Source organism: Lygodium microphyllum, chromosome 8 (genome assembly GCF_053477565.2).
Source record: "Lygodium microphyllum isolate KBCC chromosome 8, Lygodium_microphyllum_v1.1.10, whole genome shotgun sequence".
In the NCBI taxonomy this organism is placed as follows: Eukaryota; Viridiplantae; Streptophyta; class Polypodiopsida; order Schizaeales; family Lygodiaceae; genus Lygodium; species Lygodium microphyllum.
The window spans coordinates 103,557,463-103,575,974 of NC_141142.1; the positions used below are offsets into that span (position 1 = coordinate 103,557,463).

The following is an 18,512-nucleotide window of genomic DNA, read 5'->3' on the forward strand; positions in this document are numbered from 1 at the left end:
AAGTCATATTCCTCCAACACTTCAATCCACCGACGTTGCCTCATGTTGAGCTCGTTCTGGGTAAAGATCCACTTCAGACTCGTATGGTCAGTTACTATAGTAAACTTGTTACCCAACAGGTAGTGTCTCCAAAGCTTTAGAGCATGGATGACAGCTAGTAATTCCAGATCATGCGTAGCATAATTCTTTTCATGGTTCTTCAGTTTCCTTGAAGAGTATGCTACTGGATGACCTTCTGCATAAGTACACACCCCAAGGTAAGAATGCTAGCATCAGTTACTACCTCGAACTCCTTATTGAGGTCTGGAAGTTTTAGAATAGGTGTTGATACCAAACTTTGCTTCAATTCGTCGAAGCTATTTTGTTCGAGAGTTGACCATGCAATGGAAGTCTACTTCTTTAGTAAATCCATCAGAGATGCTGCAATCAAAGCATAGTTTTTTATGAAGACCATATACCATCCTGTCAATCCAAGAAAGCTGCATATTTCTTTGACAGATACTGGTGTTGGCCATTCAAGCACATCTCTAACCTTGGCTGGGTCCACTGATATTCCTTCTGATGATACTATGAATCCCAGATATTCAATCTGACGCTTGAAGAATGCACACTTCTTCATTTTTGCATACAACTTATGTGACCTCATTGTCTCAAAGACAATCCAAAGTTGAGGTTCATGATCTTCTTCCTGTTTAGAATAGACTAAAGTGTCATTGAAGAAGACAAGCACGAAATCATCAAGATATGGCCTAAATATATCCTGCATTAATCTATTGAAGGTGGCAGGTGCATTCGTAAGCCCGAATGGCATAACTAGGAACTCAAAGTGCCCATATCTTGTATTGAAGGCCGTCTTTGGATATCTTCTTCCTTGATCCTTATCTTATAGTAACTTGACCTGAGATCAATCTTGGAGAAGATCTTGCACCCTGAAGATGATCAAGAAGCTCATCTATTCTAGGAATAGGATACTTGTTCTTGACTGTTGATTGATTCAACCCTCGGTAATCAATACATAGTCGAAGTGTCCCATCTTTCTTTTTCTGGAATAGTACTGGAGCTCCCCACGGTGAATTGCTAGGACGGATGTAGCTCTGATCTAACAATTGCTTGAGTTGTTCCTTCAACTCAATTGCTTCTGGTATAGACATTCTATAAGGTCTCTTTGCAATTGGTACAGCTCCAGGCACTAACCTGATCTCATGATCTACTTCTCTTTGAGGCGGTAGCTCAGTCAACTCTTTAGGGAATACGTCCGCGTATTCCTTTAGCCAATAAGGTCCTTCATGAGACTCTTGCTTTTGATCTAACTTGTTGAGTTTGATCAAGTAAACGGGTAATCTTTTTCTGGCTCCTTTTATGATCCGAGATACTTTGGCCAATTGGATTCTTGGCACTCCTGCCTCACCTTGAGTTGTGACTAATTCCCTTTCAGAGTTTCGAAAGGAAACTCGATCCTTTCCACAGTGAATGTGGGCGTCGTTGGGCTTAAGCCAATCCATTCCGAGTAGACACTCATGGATACCTAAATTCACGACTCTGAATTTAACCGAAGTCTTCTTTCCTCCCAGAAAGAATTCCACCTTAGCAGTTTTCCTGGTACAAGTTACCTCACGACCATTTGCCAATTCCACAAGCAGGGTAGGTGCTTCTACTATGGCTATTCCTAGTCTTTTTGCACATGCTGGTGAGATAAAGGAATGTGTACTGCCACAATCAATCAAGGTTTTGAAACCTTTACCTTGATAGTCCGACGGTGTCTGAATCATCGAAACTGGCGATTCGGCCCTTTCTTGTGTAAAGCGGCATGGACTGTCGCTCTTTCGAATTCTGCTTCCATGGTCTGATCTTCTTCTTCTTTACCTCTTTGCCTATTGGCAATGCAAGCAGTTCTTTCTCTTCCTCGGGTAGCGGTTCCTTGACCGCGGCCTGTTCCTTGGAAAGGCGCTTGGCGATGTCCTCCACCAAGCTTGGGACATTGCCTCTTGAAGTGACCGGGTTCGTTGCAGTTGAAACAACGGAGGTTTCGTCCATTACTTTGAGTAGGAACAAAGTTGTTGACATTATTCGTCCTTGCTTTCTTTCTTTGTCCCTGATTATAACCTTGAACTCTCTTCATTTGAGGTCTAAATGCTCCTCTATTCGGGTCATTATAAGACCAAGTTTTGTTACCCCTTGGTCTAGCTTGCACCTCCTGAATTATAGGCAATGTTTGAATGAGTGCATCCTGAAGATCTGATGGATGCATAGATTCGAGATGGGTATTTACTGGTGGATTTAAACCCGCACAAAATTTGGACACCTGCTTTGTCATGTCCGTCTGTGGCACATACTTTAAAAGTGAGACGAATTTGTAGTATGCATCAAGAGTGAGTCCTAGATGTTTTAGCTCGTAGAACTCGTTCATTTTCTGCGTGCGATATGTAGGTGGTAAGTATCTTCCCTGCACGACTTTCTTCAACTTCTCCCAAGCAACAGATCCCTCTGCGATCCCTTGATCCCTGCACCATTACTTCCACCAAAGTCTAGCTTCGCCGGTGAGCTTTAACTTGGCGAGCATAGTCTGATTGGCGGGTGCAGTACCGACTGCTTCGAAATAATCCTCCATGGATTCAATCCAAATTTCAGCATCAGCCTGGACGAATCTGCCTCTCCCGTCAAACTCGGTGGCTTAATCTGCTTGAGAAGGAACTTCTTCTCCTGGATCACAGTAGTACTTGATGTAGGAGGCGAATTAGGAACCTGTACCTGGGGTTATGCTTGAATAAAGGTTTTCTTAACGTTATTATACAATAATCGACGTTAGCATATCTTTAATTCAGCTATCTCGTAAACAATGTAGCTACTTAACTTTTTATCAACTCTTATGCACAGCCAGACATTGATAAAAAGAAGTCTTTATTTGTATTTACATGGGCATAGCCCTTTTGAATACAATGTTTCATGTGATGATAAGTCAATTGTTACATTTAGTTTGGGGAGAACAACGTTGTATTGCATTTATCTACAATAACTGTGTAATAGTAAGGTTTTGGGTCATGGATCTTCAGGAATCGATAAGTCATTGGAAGTTCAGGATATCCTTTCCGTTGGAATCCATACTTCTCATGGCGGCCCAACATTTTAATCCTATCGGCGGGGATTACACGAGTTACTTCCTCATATACATATGAGTTCATTTCAACCCTCTGACCTCGAATATGTAAAGTCGAATTTACGTGAGCTTCCACAAAAACGAATAGCTTCACGACTTTTAGGTCTTCCAACCACTTGATCCTCTTTGGGTTGGTCTGTAGATAAGCAAACCGGTGGGCGGCTATATAGTAGATTCCTGAAGCACCCGTCCATCTTCGTTCCATGTACAAAGGCGATGGATTATAAGTCTGCTCTAGGATGTTCATCATCTCAACCCTTTGTCGATAAAGCGGAGAATGCATTACAGTCATAAACATGACTCGCAATACCAAGAACTTGTTCCATGCTTTGTAATTCTGCAAGACGGCATTGAAGGTAAGGAAATGTTTGGATAGCAACAATTTCTTTACTTCGTTTCATTGAGATTTCATAAAAACAATTCTGTTGTTGGTCGGCTCTAATACCAACTATAACGTGTCCATTAGTATCATCCCGGACACGTCTTAGTAGTCCATCAGAAATGATGTCTAGAAAGCTCCGCCCGGCACTCCCATGGAATGCTACGGGGTTTGCGATCTAGGGCTTTCCGCGTCTGCCACATAGTGGAAGTATTCTGGTCGTTCCCATTTAGGATCGACTGGAGTTAGGGTTTTCCTGATTGGTCATTTCCTAACAGCAACTAGCATCGGACCCAAGTGAACTACTTTACGCAGAAACATCAGGTCCGAAGCGGATTCACGCTACACTTGGTTCAAAGAGAATGGAAAATGAGAGGGATGCAAAGCTCAACCTCTCTGTCGTAAGGCATAGTCCCATTCCGTTTCCCTAAAACATCGTAAATTGGTTAAGACATAACTCTAGGTCAACGCTTTCATTGTTCGTGTCTTTTGACGATCATCCCGCTGTTCTTCGAGATTTGAGAAAAGTTCTCGGCCAACCGATGTCGTAGATTTTGTGTAAGGGCTGCTGAACACGGAGTTCAAGTTGCAACAAGGAAAGAGTTCTGTTGGGCAGCAATTTTGAGCCTTTTCTCGATCTAATCATTGAGCAATCAACCCATAAGTCTGCCCAACATTCAGCACCAGTTCAAGGCTGTTCTCAGCATTCAAATTTCAGCAAAGTTTATAATTCCAACTAGATCTTCTAATGGAAGAATCAGCCAACTCTGATATCTTTTGCGTGACCTTGAAATGCTGAAAGTGATACCTATAATCCTTAGCAACGATTCTATTATTACCACATGCTCATGGGATGACACATGCTTTATCAACTGTAAATGCAAAGTCACTGCCGTGTTTGAGAGCTCCTCAAAACCATCCAAAGTAAGCCAACGTCTGACGGTCTTCCAAGATAGAGCATTCTCTGCAATTTGTAAAGCCTTTATAGCTAGATCAATAGAAATTCAGTGAGGATGATGACGACAACATGGGCACCCCACAGTAAGGTGCTGATCATATCTGGAATATGCTGAAATGATTACACCTCATGACACTGCATCATAGTTTGGAAGCTGATCGAAAACACTGCGTGAATCTTCCAAGCTTCCACACTTAGCATACCTATCAATAAGAACATTACCAACAAGAAGGTCCGATTCAAAGCCACTTTTGATAGCATTCCGATGTACTAAGCGACCCTGTCACAATGTTCTAGAGTTTGTACAGTTCTTCAAGGTTCCAACAATGTCTGCTTTGTTCAGTTTCATGGCAAGTTCCCCCCCTACAATTCTTCAAGCTGCCAGCGATGTATGTCTCTTCCTTGTCCAGAAGCAATCCATTACAGGAGATTGAAGCGATTTTTAGCGGTTCTTGCTCAATGATCAGGGGATGAGACTCGTGTGTATCCTCGAGAATAACGACGATGGCCAAGCTCGCAGATCGTTTATGCCAGCAATGCTAAAGCTCACCGTCTTGCTGTACTCGTCTGGCCTTTTTCATGGAATGGGGCATCACCCGGCATCGTGCCAGGCCATTGGGTTTTCACTCTCTCAACTTTTGTTGCTCCATCCTTTGCGCTTGCATTCTTTGCACAAGCTGAATTCTCTTGAATAGTCGTCCTGATTTGCATCCTGTTGCCGCTACGTCTACCATGGCCCCTTGTTGCCGATTCTAGTGTACAAGGGAGTAAATTCACAATAATAGGGAGTGAATTCACATTATTCCTGTCTCAGCTCTGTTTGCCAAGATAGCCGTAGTGCGAGCACTTTCGGTAGATCTTTTGTTATGGCTACGATCTTCCCCTATCATTTGATGGAGCCCTCCCTCTTCATCAAAGTCCTCCGTCATAGCCGCGTTCTCATGATCGTCGTCATCCTTCTCCCCAGACTTTTCTGCCAGCCCGCCATTCATAGCCCTTTCAAAAATATCCCCCTTTTCCTAGCTTTTTCCCTCTCCAATCTCAACATAGCATTCGTAAGGCTATTCTGAAAGTACTAAGTGTTTTATCTTTCCCTCCAACTTTCAAAACAGAAAGCCTTCTCTTTTACTACCTCAATGGTTTCTCCCATGAAACCATGGTATCAAATGCACCAATTTATAACCAACCTTTGAAATCAAATGTAGCAAAGGATTTCTGTTGTGATCCAATCAAAGCAAGGTCCATAAGTTCAGCCATGGATGACATGAACCACAAGCATCAGAAAAATAGCACGATAGCATGATCTGATTCAATGCTTCAATGACCTTCGATGTCACAAAGCTCTCTGGTTTATCTCCCCCATCCGCCTCATTTGATTCCACGATTTCCTGCACTTTTCTTGGAGATCATCATTGAAATTATCAGCTTGATAATGTCCTTTGGCATCAGTTTTTCATATTTTTCTGTCACACATACAACATGCATACAAACTGAAACACACACAAACACAAACACACAAGTGGAGTATGTACATTGGGTGCGGATACTGAAAGGACGAATTATCTTAATGCATCAATCACACACAATAAATCACACGCGAAAAGATAACACAAATGCACAACAAAAATGGAGGTGTTTACAGCTCGGATGCGTAGCAGCACGACACCGGGACCACCCAACTATAGGATGGACCCATGGCCCATTCTCCGCACTTTCCTCGGTTTGTTTTAGTTAGCTAATTATCTAACACATTAATTGGACATGTGATAATCAACTTCTTTAATTAATCCGTTAAGCACTGGTTCCTTCACGTAATCTTATCACGTGCCATAGAAAAACAATATCAAACAAGTTCTTTACTAACATATCATCCTATTTATCTTTGAAATACAGGGAGTTCTGCTCGTAGGCTTGTCCATAATCTGCCCGAAGGCTATCCAGTAATCCACAGGGATCACTATTCCAAGCTTCCGCCCGTAGACTAGGATGCGGGCCTCAAGATCCAATCCCGAGTCACGTTAGCCTCTTGCGTAGGACCCGGCAGGCGAGGGATTTATGGTCAGAGTCCCCCCCTGGCACCCAAGCGCCCTCCTGCTCCAAGTAGAGCTCAACGGAGAGACCTCTCACGGCGGGTTCGGTCCACGTTCCCGGCGCGGTCAACAACCCCCTTGGTTAGGGTCAGGCAGGCCGTCGGGGGTAACTGAAGCTGCCTCTCCCTTTAGGCCTTCAACCTGAAGTATAGATATTCATTTAATTCATAATTCATAAATCAAAGAGTGCTCTAAAATCTCTAGCAAGCACAAACGTTTCCATTAATCGATCTTATTGTTGGCAAACTGCTAAGGAATGATTCTTTCCTTTCGAATGCATCAGCACTCGTTCCAGGATGTCTTGTAACTTGGCAAGATCCCTTATATTCTGGGTTAGGGTGTACCCTATTAACCCAACTTGGTCAACCCTAAAGTTCATTGGATACTTTAGTTTCCGGTTTTTAACCTTCCTTACTTAGAAGGATATCAAAGAATACATCCTTTTTCAAGATAACTTGTGTAAGGATCCACCATCCTTGTTGATGGTATTTAACCTTTCTTCTTGTGAATCAATCACAATACCATATGACTTTGTACTTGATGCGCAAGTCCTGCATCATAATATGCGATGAAACAATCCGTTTCAATTTCTTTAAGCTGACGTTTGTCAGACCTAGGGTCTCCTTTTATTATTTTCTTTAAGAACCTCAAGGACAAACCCTAGTTCTTTTACGTTTACGATTTATTGACCCTATAATCAGGAAGGTGGGCAAGTATTTAAGGTATAAACGTTTCTTGGATTTTAAATTATTTTTAATGCATATTTCGCAGCATAGGTATTTCTAAGTTTATATTAATTCGGTTAACTTTTAGAAGGTAATATCGAGATCACCTCGGCACGATTTGTTATATTCTATGTGACAATTGATTTTTCAATCCTAAACTTTATTGCTTTGAGGTTAGGACAATTCAATTAATCTTCCTTTTTCCTTGCGAACAAAACTCATGCCAAATAAACAATATTTTCATTGCTAAGATATGCAGTTAGCAATGATAACTTTCTAGAGTTTAAGCAACGTAAGAAACCTTTCATGAATTTCACCTTCTATGATAATTCGTTGTAAAAAGAATAGGGTTAATGGTGCAAGATGCAGTTTTTATACCTTCAAGATTTAGCCGAAATATACTACTTTAGTGGGTAAATAATCTTGCTCATAATTTGTTTCAATGCATAATGCTATTTGAAGGAAAACTATGTTTCATACATTATCCATTTTGCATGTTCAATTAAACTAAATTCCTTCATCGTAAATAACTAGGACAAAATATATCTTGTCCCTAACAATTCATCTAGCATGATTGAATTAAAACCGATATAAAACCAAGAAGGAAAAACCTGGTTTTGGGGTGAGATATCCACATGGATACCGGGAGATGACCCTCCCACAGCTACTGCTTGGACTTTCTTAGGCGGCATCGCAGTTGTAATCCTTCGAACGTGAAGGCAGCTTTACACCCCTTTTCGGAATTCCACCGCTGCTTCAATACTCTTCTTCTTTCTTTCGAGGCAAGGAGCCGTTAAGGAATTGACCACGAGAAGGGGGTAATAAGACCTTTAAGGTCTTAGCTTCTTCGGGAGGGAAAGGTTTACAAGGTCTAAAAAGGCCCTATAGGGGTATATACACGGTAAAAAGGGAGTGTGTGAGTGTGGTTTCGCAAACATATAAAGGGCCTTAAAAGGGTATTTAAAAAAAGGGGGGATCTTTGGGCACGGGAGTGAAAGGACTTAAGGGTTTCACCTTTTGTGGGGGGGGGGGGGGGGGTGTGGGGTTCCAAGGGAAAGGGGGCTTAATTGACTTTAAGAATTTTGTGGGGGGAAAAAACCCATGGGAAAGGGGGCCTGGGAAGAGCCCTTAGAATCTTCAAGAAGCTTCTTGAAGCTTTTGTAAACATGGTGGAACCACGTGGATGAGAGGAGGGTGACTGAATTGGCAGCGACGATGTCTTCCTTCTACCGGCGGCTTCACGACCCAGTCCCTCGAGCTTAGGCGGCGGCTTGCTCCTTCTCACGAGCTCCACACGGCAATGATGCTCTCCCCTCTATCTCTCTTGACACGGCCTGCAACATTATGGCCTTATAGGCTTCTCAAAATCCTCTCTCCCTCCTCTACGTCAGTCCGGCAGTATGGCAGCTTCGACGGTCGTTCTCACCTCCCTTCTGTAGCTTACGGCCCTCCCTAATTATATAGGGGAGGGGAGGGAATCCTCCCCCCTCCTTTGTGTCATTTTGCATGCCCGTGGAGCGGAGCAAGCTCCAGCGAGGAGCTTGCTGGCTCCTCTATCCCCTTCCCCCCTTCCAGCACGATGCGCCACTGTGAAAGGGAAATAATATCTGAAATATTACATCTTTCTCCAAATAGAAGGAGACTCTTGTAGATGAATAGTGAGCATATCATTGTTTGATTTGCATGGATAAGTAGACAATAGCCTTGTCACAAGTTCTACTATCCATAGTAGCTTCTACATGCCTTTGTGTCCATTGAGCACCAACTGTTGTTCCATGACTTGATGCTCCAGTTTTGCCATATCATGGCCACCAAATGTGAGCAACAACAGCATAATCAACCTCCATGCCTACATCTATTCAAGTTTGCTTCTTCCCCACTATCTAAGTGTTGAACCCATCGATTGCACTAGAGCGCTTGCCTACTACATGCATGCAAGGGAGGGCAATGCCACGTGTCAGGTTGCCTTAATGGCCATTATGACACGTCTATTGCTTTTAAGATCACTAATTCCCCACCAAATGCTCTTTATTCCCCATTTCTACCTACCATCATCTTTTTTCTTCATCGTCCCAATTCAAATTTTTCTTGTTGGACATACTAGGCAAAAATTGTCTGCCTTTCATGTTTGAAGTTAATATTATGACTTTGAAAGGGTATACTTTGTTACTCTTTTCTTTTGTATTGTAAGAGTGTTATGATTAGGTTGGAGATCACTATACAAACCTTTAACTTACTACCCATTGCCAAAAAAGATACACTCAAGAAAAGAAAGTGCCAAAGGGTAGACAAAATGGGTAGCCTATTAGGTAGCTGCAAGAAATAAAAATGCGGAAGGGTAGTTGATTTATGAAGTGGGAGGGACATCATGATCTACAATGTGTTTTGCAAAGTGGTGACCTAATAAACCTCTACACATGAAAGAAAGATGACTAGAATCTACTTTTTATGAGTTGGTTTGAAAACCTATTTTGAAGTAGATTGTGCTATATTATATAATTACATAGCCTCAATTACATTGTAGCTTCTTTGTCTATTTGTAGTATAGATTGAATTTATTGCATGTGACTTAGGGAAATTTGTAGATTTTTCGACTTATCCATCAATTTGCTATACAAACAACATGTTACAAACATAAAATTTCAATATGTGTATTGCCAATTGTGGGCTTTCAAAGGTGCTAGTTATGTATGTGAAATATAGATAAGTATTTCCAAGTTCCAACAATTTGGAAGTCCCACAACCCAACTGAAAGGAGGAATGTTTCAACGGTCAGTAATCATAGTGAGTTACAAGTTGTAATACTTTTTATCAATAAATACCTTGGCCTTCTAAACCATCTTTGACCCAATACTCACTCTATCTCTTTGTTTTAGACTTGCAAAAGTTAACGTGAAGCTTCCATTCAACTTTTTATGCAAGTGTAATTAACATTATTTAATGCCACTACATCAAGAAGTTTAACTGTGACTTTTGGATGCAATTAATTGGCCCAATTGGATGGAACATTGGTGTTTGGGAAACAACCTTGTGTTATAATAAAAGGGGTTACATATCATTGATATCAATCAACTAGGCGTTTTGAACTGGGTATTATTATTGATGTGTGTTGTTTCACACATCCCAAGGATTCCATTCTCTTGAGTCTGCCGTGAATCCCTTACTTAGCATGTGAGTTGGCTGTCAGGTTGCACACCCAGAATACCACAGAACGCCTTGTAGAGATTGATTCTATCTTGTGCTGCTGCCTTTCCTGCTGCACCAGCATTACCACATTCTATCCCTCCATTGATGATGCTGATGGTCGTTCCAAAGCCCTGGTTGCCTGTGATGGCACTGTGGCAAGAGGGCTTGGGGGATTGGGGAGTCATCCAGAACCAGATAGCTGTCTTGAATGAGATCACAGGATCGGTCGCCACAACCTCAGGATTGTTTATCCCATCAAATCCAATGGCCTTCCCAGCTTGCCCATAATTGTAATTCCTGTGGAATCGGATCAGAATTTAGGGGGTAAGAAAGCTTGCAATCACATGAAACACAGTGCTACTTCACAGGAACATATGATATTAGCATGAATTAGGTTGAAACGTTGTAATCAGACGAGATAGGATGTAGTCCAGAGTGCAGTGGATAGCATGTGTTAGTGCATGGTCATACTGAACATCTCTCATTTCGGTCTGTGTACTTAATGAAATGCTATACCAAGAAATTTGAAGGGGTCCCCTCCCATAGTATTTCTTGGAGCTTGCACAACCCCATTGCGCGGATACACTGCAGTAGGAACTTGATTGATCCACTTCTTCCTTGTAGCACCCACCTGCAATCATACACACAAAGACATGATGATCACTCCTTCTACTACCAGTACTACTACCACCAACAGAATCAGTACTACTGCTTCCTCCCTAATTTGGACTCACAGGCTCTGAGACTGAGCTTTACCAGTGACCTCATGGGCAGCATTGGCGAAGAAAGCAGCGAGCTCGCGGCGGTTGGAGGTGCTGTCGGAGGCAGTGCCGAAGCCGGGGAAGGCGGCGGCGGCGCTGAGGAAGGCACTGTAGGTGTAGAAGCCGTTGGCAGGGCAGCCAGCGTCGTTGCGGTGGGAGAAGAATTGGTCGAAGACGCTGCTGCTGACGATGGAAGCAACACCGGAGCTAACACCACTGCTGCTGCCGCCACACTGGCTCTGGCAATTACCGGCGCTGCAGTACTCGGTTGTGCTGCCACACCAGCCATATTGGCTGCAGCAGAGGCTGTTGGGGCAGAGCTGCCCCCCAGCCTGCCTCCCACATTGCTCTGCTCTCACACCCCACCCATCACTACTACTACCCACCAACACCACCGCCACCAGCATCAATACTCTGCATAAGGAAGGCCCCATCTTTCTGAATGCTAATAGTAATACAGACAATTATATGATCACAGCAAGATCTGAAGATTCATGCTCACGTCCTGCCCTTTTATATGGAGAGACAGTGGGAGCTCTCTGACGGGCGTCTCACCCCACTCTGTTGAAACTTGACTCTTTCTCTCTCTCTCTCTCTCTCTCTCAACAGGTTCTTCCCTTGAGTCCACCTTTTCAAGCTTTTCGCCCACCTTTCACCACGTGCAAAAGCCCTTTCTATGCGCCTTGCTTAACCCATCATCCTCCTCCTCCTCACCGTCGTGTTCGTTATTACTTCTCTTCATCTTCAAGACCTATGCTCCGATAGAAAATCATCATCTTTAGTGCTCACGAAAAACTTTTTTCCCCTCCAATGGAACAAAAGAATAGGCCGGTTCGCGAAGGGAAATAGCCGGTTTTATAACTAAAATGCTTTTAAAAATACCGGTTTTCATCAAGACAAATATCAATTGCGATCGGTTTTTTGAGAATCTTGCCTGGAAAAATACACTAAGGTACGGTTTTCTATGAACCTTGATCTTGACTTTCCCAATCTCACACAATCCCCCACATGACTACATCAAAGAGTGTCACTAGCCAAAGGCATATACAATTCTCAAAATGCACATTTAAAAGTATGCCTTCAAGCATTCTCGTACATCCTTTTATCCACCCATCTCATGGCTAATTTAAAAGCTTGCTAAAAGTCAAGTAATTACGCATATAAAAGATGTCTTTGCTATACTTTCACCGAACCATGAAATGTCTTCTATGCCATCAAAGTCATATCAAAGCTTTTCACTTTTCCATTCAATTTGTTAAACCTGGTCTTTGTTGTCTTATTTTCATAACTAGAAGAATACATAAATAGATTTTTCATATCCATCTTCAATCATCACTACAGTATGTCTCAACTAGATAATATGTGGATAAAGGTCAATTTTAGTCCAAGCAAATGCCCACAATTGGAGTGTGCATACTTTTTATATGTTTTCCCTCTCCCATTTCTAGTGTTTAGTGTCCAAAAGGAAGTTTGAAGATAAACTTCATTTTGCATGCTAGTTTTTATCATTCAAAATGTGAAGTATTGCCATATATCTATAGGTGTGTACTCTATGAATACTAGTCATGTTAGTCCACTCAAACAGCTCACAACTTCTAGAACATAGAGCCAACATATTTCTACCATCAAAATAGTCATATTAGTCTAGAAAAAAAGTTGCTAGATTCTATAATATAAAGTCCACATATGCTTTGTATCACAATCTTGTACTAGCACTTTACATATTGTTACAAATCTTATGTAGATGTCTTTTCCTTTGCTTATAAGAGGAAGACAATGTGAACATCCCATTTGCATTGAAAGATGTGTTATGGATAGTATAGATACAACTTGCATTAATAGGATTATTAGCATTTCTTTCAAGATAGATTGTGATGGCAAAGCCTACTCATAGGACACCTAAGCTAAAATATGTACCATTTACTAGCATGTAAACATCTCATATCATGTTAATGAGACATTTCCATGACCTAATCATATGGGTGCAAACATCATAGTAATAATCCACCAATGTGATATAGTCAATCCCTCTACATCACTAAAACAATTAACACTACATTCCATGGGTCGACACTACAAGTATATGCACATGACAAGGTTATCTTTAGGTTTTGTGCTCTTAAAACAATGCCAAGGTGAGAACCAAGTCCAATCAAGATAACCTCACCTTGATATATGACCAACCCTAGCAAGTAATCCATCATTCACATATTCATGTTGCTAACTAAATAGTCAAGTATCCTTGATTTAACTATTTTGTCGTAGTCACTAACCCAACCCATACCATCCTCAAATTAATGCTTAAGATAGAAGCTACTTCATAATAGAATTGTTGGTTTCAAACGTCTTCTTTGTTCGAAATTTGAAGAATCAGATATAGAGTAATGATATGCTTTTACAACTATCATCTTTATTGTTTTTAAATCATGTACTTTCCCTTATTGCGTTGTACTACATCATTCAATTTATTTAGTTCTCTATGTATCTCTCTGTCTCTCTAAAATCTAATGGTATATAGGGTAAAGGGGCCAATAGAGAATGGCCCCCAGTAATGGTACACTTCTTTTGTATTAGTGGGGCCAAAGAAGAAATGTTTCCATAGCTTTTACTGTAAGATTAATATGGACATCTAGTACCTATAGATTGCAAGGATGTGAGTTCAGACCCTTTCTAGTTAGCTTTTGAAAATGGCACATCACTCTTATGAATTAGGTGGTTCTACATCTATTAGAGAAAATAATTGTGCTATATAGTGACTATGATGGTGAATATTTATTTTGGTGGTGAATATTGATATGGTGCACAATATGGTGCCATCAAATTTCAAAACTTCATATTGATTATGAAGATCAAGCTACAAATTCTTATTTGTTCCACAAGTTGTCCCTCTATCCTAGTGTCTCTTTTGTGCCTATTAGAATTTTAGCCAAGTTTGTAACTTTTTGGTGCGCCCATGGAAAGGCCTTATTGTTTTGTAGGGGTGTTAGTTTTCCCTTTTCTCAAAATATTTTCAATATAAGAATAACTAGCACTCCATGCTAGACCCACACACGATGAAGATGTCATGATCCCTATTGAGTGTGGATGTGCAATTGCTCTCTCTCTCTCTCTCTCTCTCTCTCTCTCTCTCTCTCTCTCTCTCTCTCTCTCTCTCTCTCTCTCTCTCTCTCTCTCTCTCTCTCCATTCTCTTCTTCTAAAATATTATCTACTAGCTTTTCCTTATGTTTTTGCAACTTGCTCACCCACGATATTCTAATTCTATGTATATAAACCCTCGTCCACAAATTCAACCTCTACCACGCTTATATACATGATCTCATTGCCCCTCCAGAATCTTGGTATCTTATCAATGTGTTTTGAGTGGAAAAGTTTTATGAGAAAAGAATTAAAAGTATTGGAGAGCCATTTCATAATTAACTTTATTATAACTTGTGCAATTCAATCTACAAATAAACGCACATCTAATTCAATCAAGTGACACCATGAAACACAACTATGTCAATTTATAATCAATTAACACAAAATATAAAGAGAGAATAATTAAATGACACCATAAACCAAAACCATTGTAAGAAGCTGGGAATAAGGATTTGGTGTAAATAATATTGATATTATGCCGTGTCACACTGAAATTGGTATAAAAGGAGAGGACATGTAATTTTTCATATCTTTTTGGACACATTAATACAATTACAGTCTTTCTCTCCCGTCTTGCTCACAGCTTCTATGGCTTCTTCCTCTTTCCTATCTTTCTCTCTCTAAATTTAGTCTTTCTCTCTCCTCATCACTCTTCTTCTCTCTCTTCCTGTAGTCTTTCTCTTTCTTCTGTAGTCTTCTCTCTCCTCTTTCTCTCTCCCTAGTTCTCTCTCTGACAAGTGGTATCAGAGCTTCTCAGGTTCTTGATCCAGTACATAGGTACATACATGGCAGGCATTATTGGAGTGACCGATGGACATTTTCAAGAAGAAAACAAGCAACATTGAAGGCCAGTGGACATTTCCAAGAAGCAAGATAGGTACTGCATTGAAAGACCGCAAAGAAGACAGTCCTTCTTGGAAATTTCACCATGACCAAGTTGGAGGCTCGTAGGACTTGGAGGGAACTTTGACTACAGCTACTTTTCAAGGAAAGCTTCTTCTTGATTCGTATTCTCCCTTTCCCTCTCTCAATGTTGCATAAGCCTCCATAGCCTTGCATAGGCCTCTTTCTTGGCCAAGGTTGAGATCTGTGCCAAGGTCTTCTTTAGCTCCAACATTTTAAGGAGGGCATCAACCTTGCCATCAAGTGGAACCCTGAAATTCTTGTCTTCTCCACAATGGCCACAATTTCCCTTTTACAAAGCGACATCAATAACTGAGAAACTAGTTGAGAGCGTGAAGCTATTTCTTCCTTAAGGCTAGCTTCTAGAGAAGCCCATGATGCCTCTACTTGGCTTAGTTTGTGTTGGGGGTAAAGGCGCCTCTACCTAGCCACCCATGTATTACTACACTGACAGTCACCGCCACCCATTGCACACTGTAGGTGGCGGGCGCCCGTCACCGAGACTTTATTCTTTATTCTTTTAGTGACAGTTTGAATAAAGGAAGGCCCGGTCACACTTTGTGACTGTTGGAGTTCCCATTTCTAGTCTCTCCCTTTCTTACTCTTGCTCTTGCTCTCCCGCCATAGCTCTCGAGTCCCCAACCTTCGATCCGTCACTCCCTTTCAACTGGTATCAGAGCTTTGCTTTTCGACTCTTGAGCTTGGTTCGTGGCATTCTCAGCATCCCAATCGACAGCCATATCCAACTCCTTCGGGCTCTCGTCACTCCCCGACTTCCCGAGCACCTTCCCGGCATTGTTGGGCACCTTCAGGGCATTACATCAGAGGTATTTGATCATTTTCTTTAGGGTTTACTTCAATTCTCAGGTCTCATAGGCTATAAACAAGTTGTGGGCAGCCATAGTTCACACCTCTTGGAGCTTCCTTCACCTGGATCTTGCTTCTAGCCTATTAAGGCTTGCTAAGGCTTGGTGTAGGCCTTCTTTGGCCCTCATTTGTGCTCTCTTTGGGCCCCATCGTTGACACGTGGGATAGCAGACCCCCCAGTCAGCTCACGTTTTTTTTACGCATGTTTCAAAATCTGGCCCAAAAATCACTCTTTTTGTCATATCTGGGGCATTTGGAACTTGATTCAGGCAAGGTAAGAGTCTAAGTTGGGGTTTTGGCATGCTTCAGACGCGATGGTGATGTTGAATTTGCCAAATTCTGATGATAGAATATTCTGCAATAGATTTCAGGTCTGAGAGAGCATGTATTTGTATGCCTATGCTTGTTTGGGCATGACTACTAATCAGTTTGATGCCTATTGCATCCCGATTGATTGGGGGATTGAAGCTACATGTAATGCTATGATTTTGGCCTGATTTTGGGGTCGGAAATACATAGTTTATAACAATAAATGCATGCTGAATACTCTTGGACTGAAGCTATCTTTCATGCTTTGACATATGCCTATTGGTTCCGGATGTATGTCTTGGGTTATGCTATGATGTATTAATCATTGAGAGACGACTTTGAGCTTGTCATTGAATCCGAATGCTTTTGGAAGCTTGAGCTTATTTCAGCCCGCACTTATTGACATTGGTATATGCTTTGACAATGATGCTTCTTGGGTTTATGCATACCCGTTGCCTACAACTTGATGCTCATGTCACGATTGATTACCCTATGCATACGTTGAGCTTGAGTGCTCATTGAAGCTCCACCTTGGATGCATTTTGGATTATCTAGAGTAGTCTTGGATGTTACTTGGCTTGTCAGATTTTGGATTGGGATGTATTTGATGTCTTACATACTTACAGATGCTACATACGGATGCTCTACCGCCTACATGTTCGGGATGTACTATTGATGTATTGTCTCAGACTTATGTCATTGGCACTGTGTCTTGCCTTGGCTTGAGCTCTTGAGCTCGTACATATGGCTTTTGTGCCAGTGGGAGCATTCTTGAATGCTTATCAGACATTGAGCAGGTGGTACTTTTATGTATTGAGCCATTACATGCTATTGAGCTAACAAACACTTGAGACTTTGGGACTTCTTACCTTTTGGGATGATACATCATATGTCTTGGTTCACTGTATGCTTATGAGCTAAGTCTCAATTTTGGATCCGTATCTTTGTGAACTGGCACCTACTTGTGTCAAGTTTTGGTAGTGGCAGGAACACTTTGCTCTGTTGCCTAGGAGGTGTGCCTACTCACTGGTAGATGTTTGTATGACATACTTGGGTGTTGGATTCATGCTTATTGACCATCATATGCTTATGCTATGCCCGCATGATGCCGGCTTTGGTCTTGGTAGTATCTGATTGCCTTGGGATCTGATTTTGGCACTGTTAGCTCTCTTTTACTGAAATCTGAAATTTATTACAACAAGCATATATGTATGGACTGACATGGATTTTTCATGCTGAAACACTCTGAAATACTTGGTGGGCAGTAGCTTTGGTTCCACTCTCTTTGCCATTTTTTCTCAATTTTGGTGATTTTTTGGTCATTTTCTGCAATAAAGAGCAAGCAGTTTTGAACTGTCTACAGTCTTCCAGCCTGCATTATGGCGAGTTCGTCCACTAATCATGCTATTTTCAACATCGCTAAGCTTGATGGTACGAATTACTCTTATTGAAAGAGCCAAATTTGACAGGTGTTGGTGTAGAAATCGCAGATCAAACCTTTGAGGTTAAGCGAGCATCCGCCTGCAACTATGCCAGATGAGGAATGGCTTGAACTTGATGAGTTATGTAAGCCCACTATTGTATTGTCTCTCACAGTATAGGTTCACTATAATGTCTTTGAGAAAGAACAGAGTGCATGGCAGTTGTGAGAAAAGATCAAAAGTCTCTATGACAAGAAAAGTCCAATGAGTTAGATGTATTGGCTGAAGCAGCTTATGGATCTGCGCATGAAGGAGAATGTGACTATGTCTACTCACTTGAGCCAGTTCCATGCTATACTCAAGAACTTGACTTTGCAGGACATCACTTTTGCAGAGGATGTCACTCCTCTTTTCTTGCTTGGTACTCTTAATGAGTCATGGGATGTATTCCGCACTGCATTATGTGCCTCTATTGCTACCTTGAAATTATCTGATATTGAGAGTGCTCTTCTGCAGGAAGAGGTTAACTATAAGAATTTGGATGCCTCTCGTGTGTCTCATGCTATGACAGTTAGAGGTAGGAATGATGGACATGGAAAGCATGGCAGTGGTAGTGGCCG

At 41.6% G+C, this 18,512-nt stretch overlaps 1 protein-coding gene across 1 annotated transcript; it reads right to left on the reverse strand.

Moving 5' to 3' along the window:
- Positions 1–10,320: 10,320 nt before the first annotated feature.
- Positions 10,321–11,864, reverse strand: LOC148032685 (endochitinase CH25-like). The gene is made up of 3 exons (XM_087683314.1): positions 11,249–11,864; positions 11,009–11,123; positions 10,321–10,789 (listed from the first exon to the last, which is right to left on the reverse strand). Exons 1-3 carry the CDS (start codon positions 11,685–11,687, stop codon positions 10,471–10,473), a joined length of 873 nt encoding a protein of 290 aa, XP_087539440.1. The 5' UTR covers positions 11,688–11,864; the 3' UTR covers positions 10,321–10,470.
- Positions 11,865–18,512: the final 6,648 nt, after the last annotated feature.

Bases quoted from the DNA above. Each gene is read 5' to 3' on its own strand.
- LOC148032685 (XM_087683314.1), bottom strand. From the start codon at position 11,687: ATGGGGCCTTCCTTATGCAGAGTATTGATGCTGGTGGCGGTGGTGTTG. The intron at 11,124-11,248 runs GTAAAGCTCAGT...GTATGATTGCAG, and splicing joins TGCTGCCCATGAGGTCACTG to GTGGGTGCTACAAGGAAGAA. The intron at 10,790-11,008 runs GTATAGCATTTC...CCGATTCCACAG, and splicing joins GGACCCCTTCAAATTTCTTG to GAATTACAATTATGGGCAAG.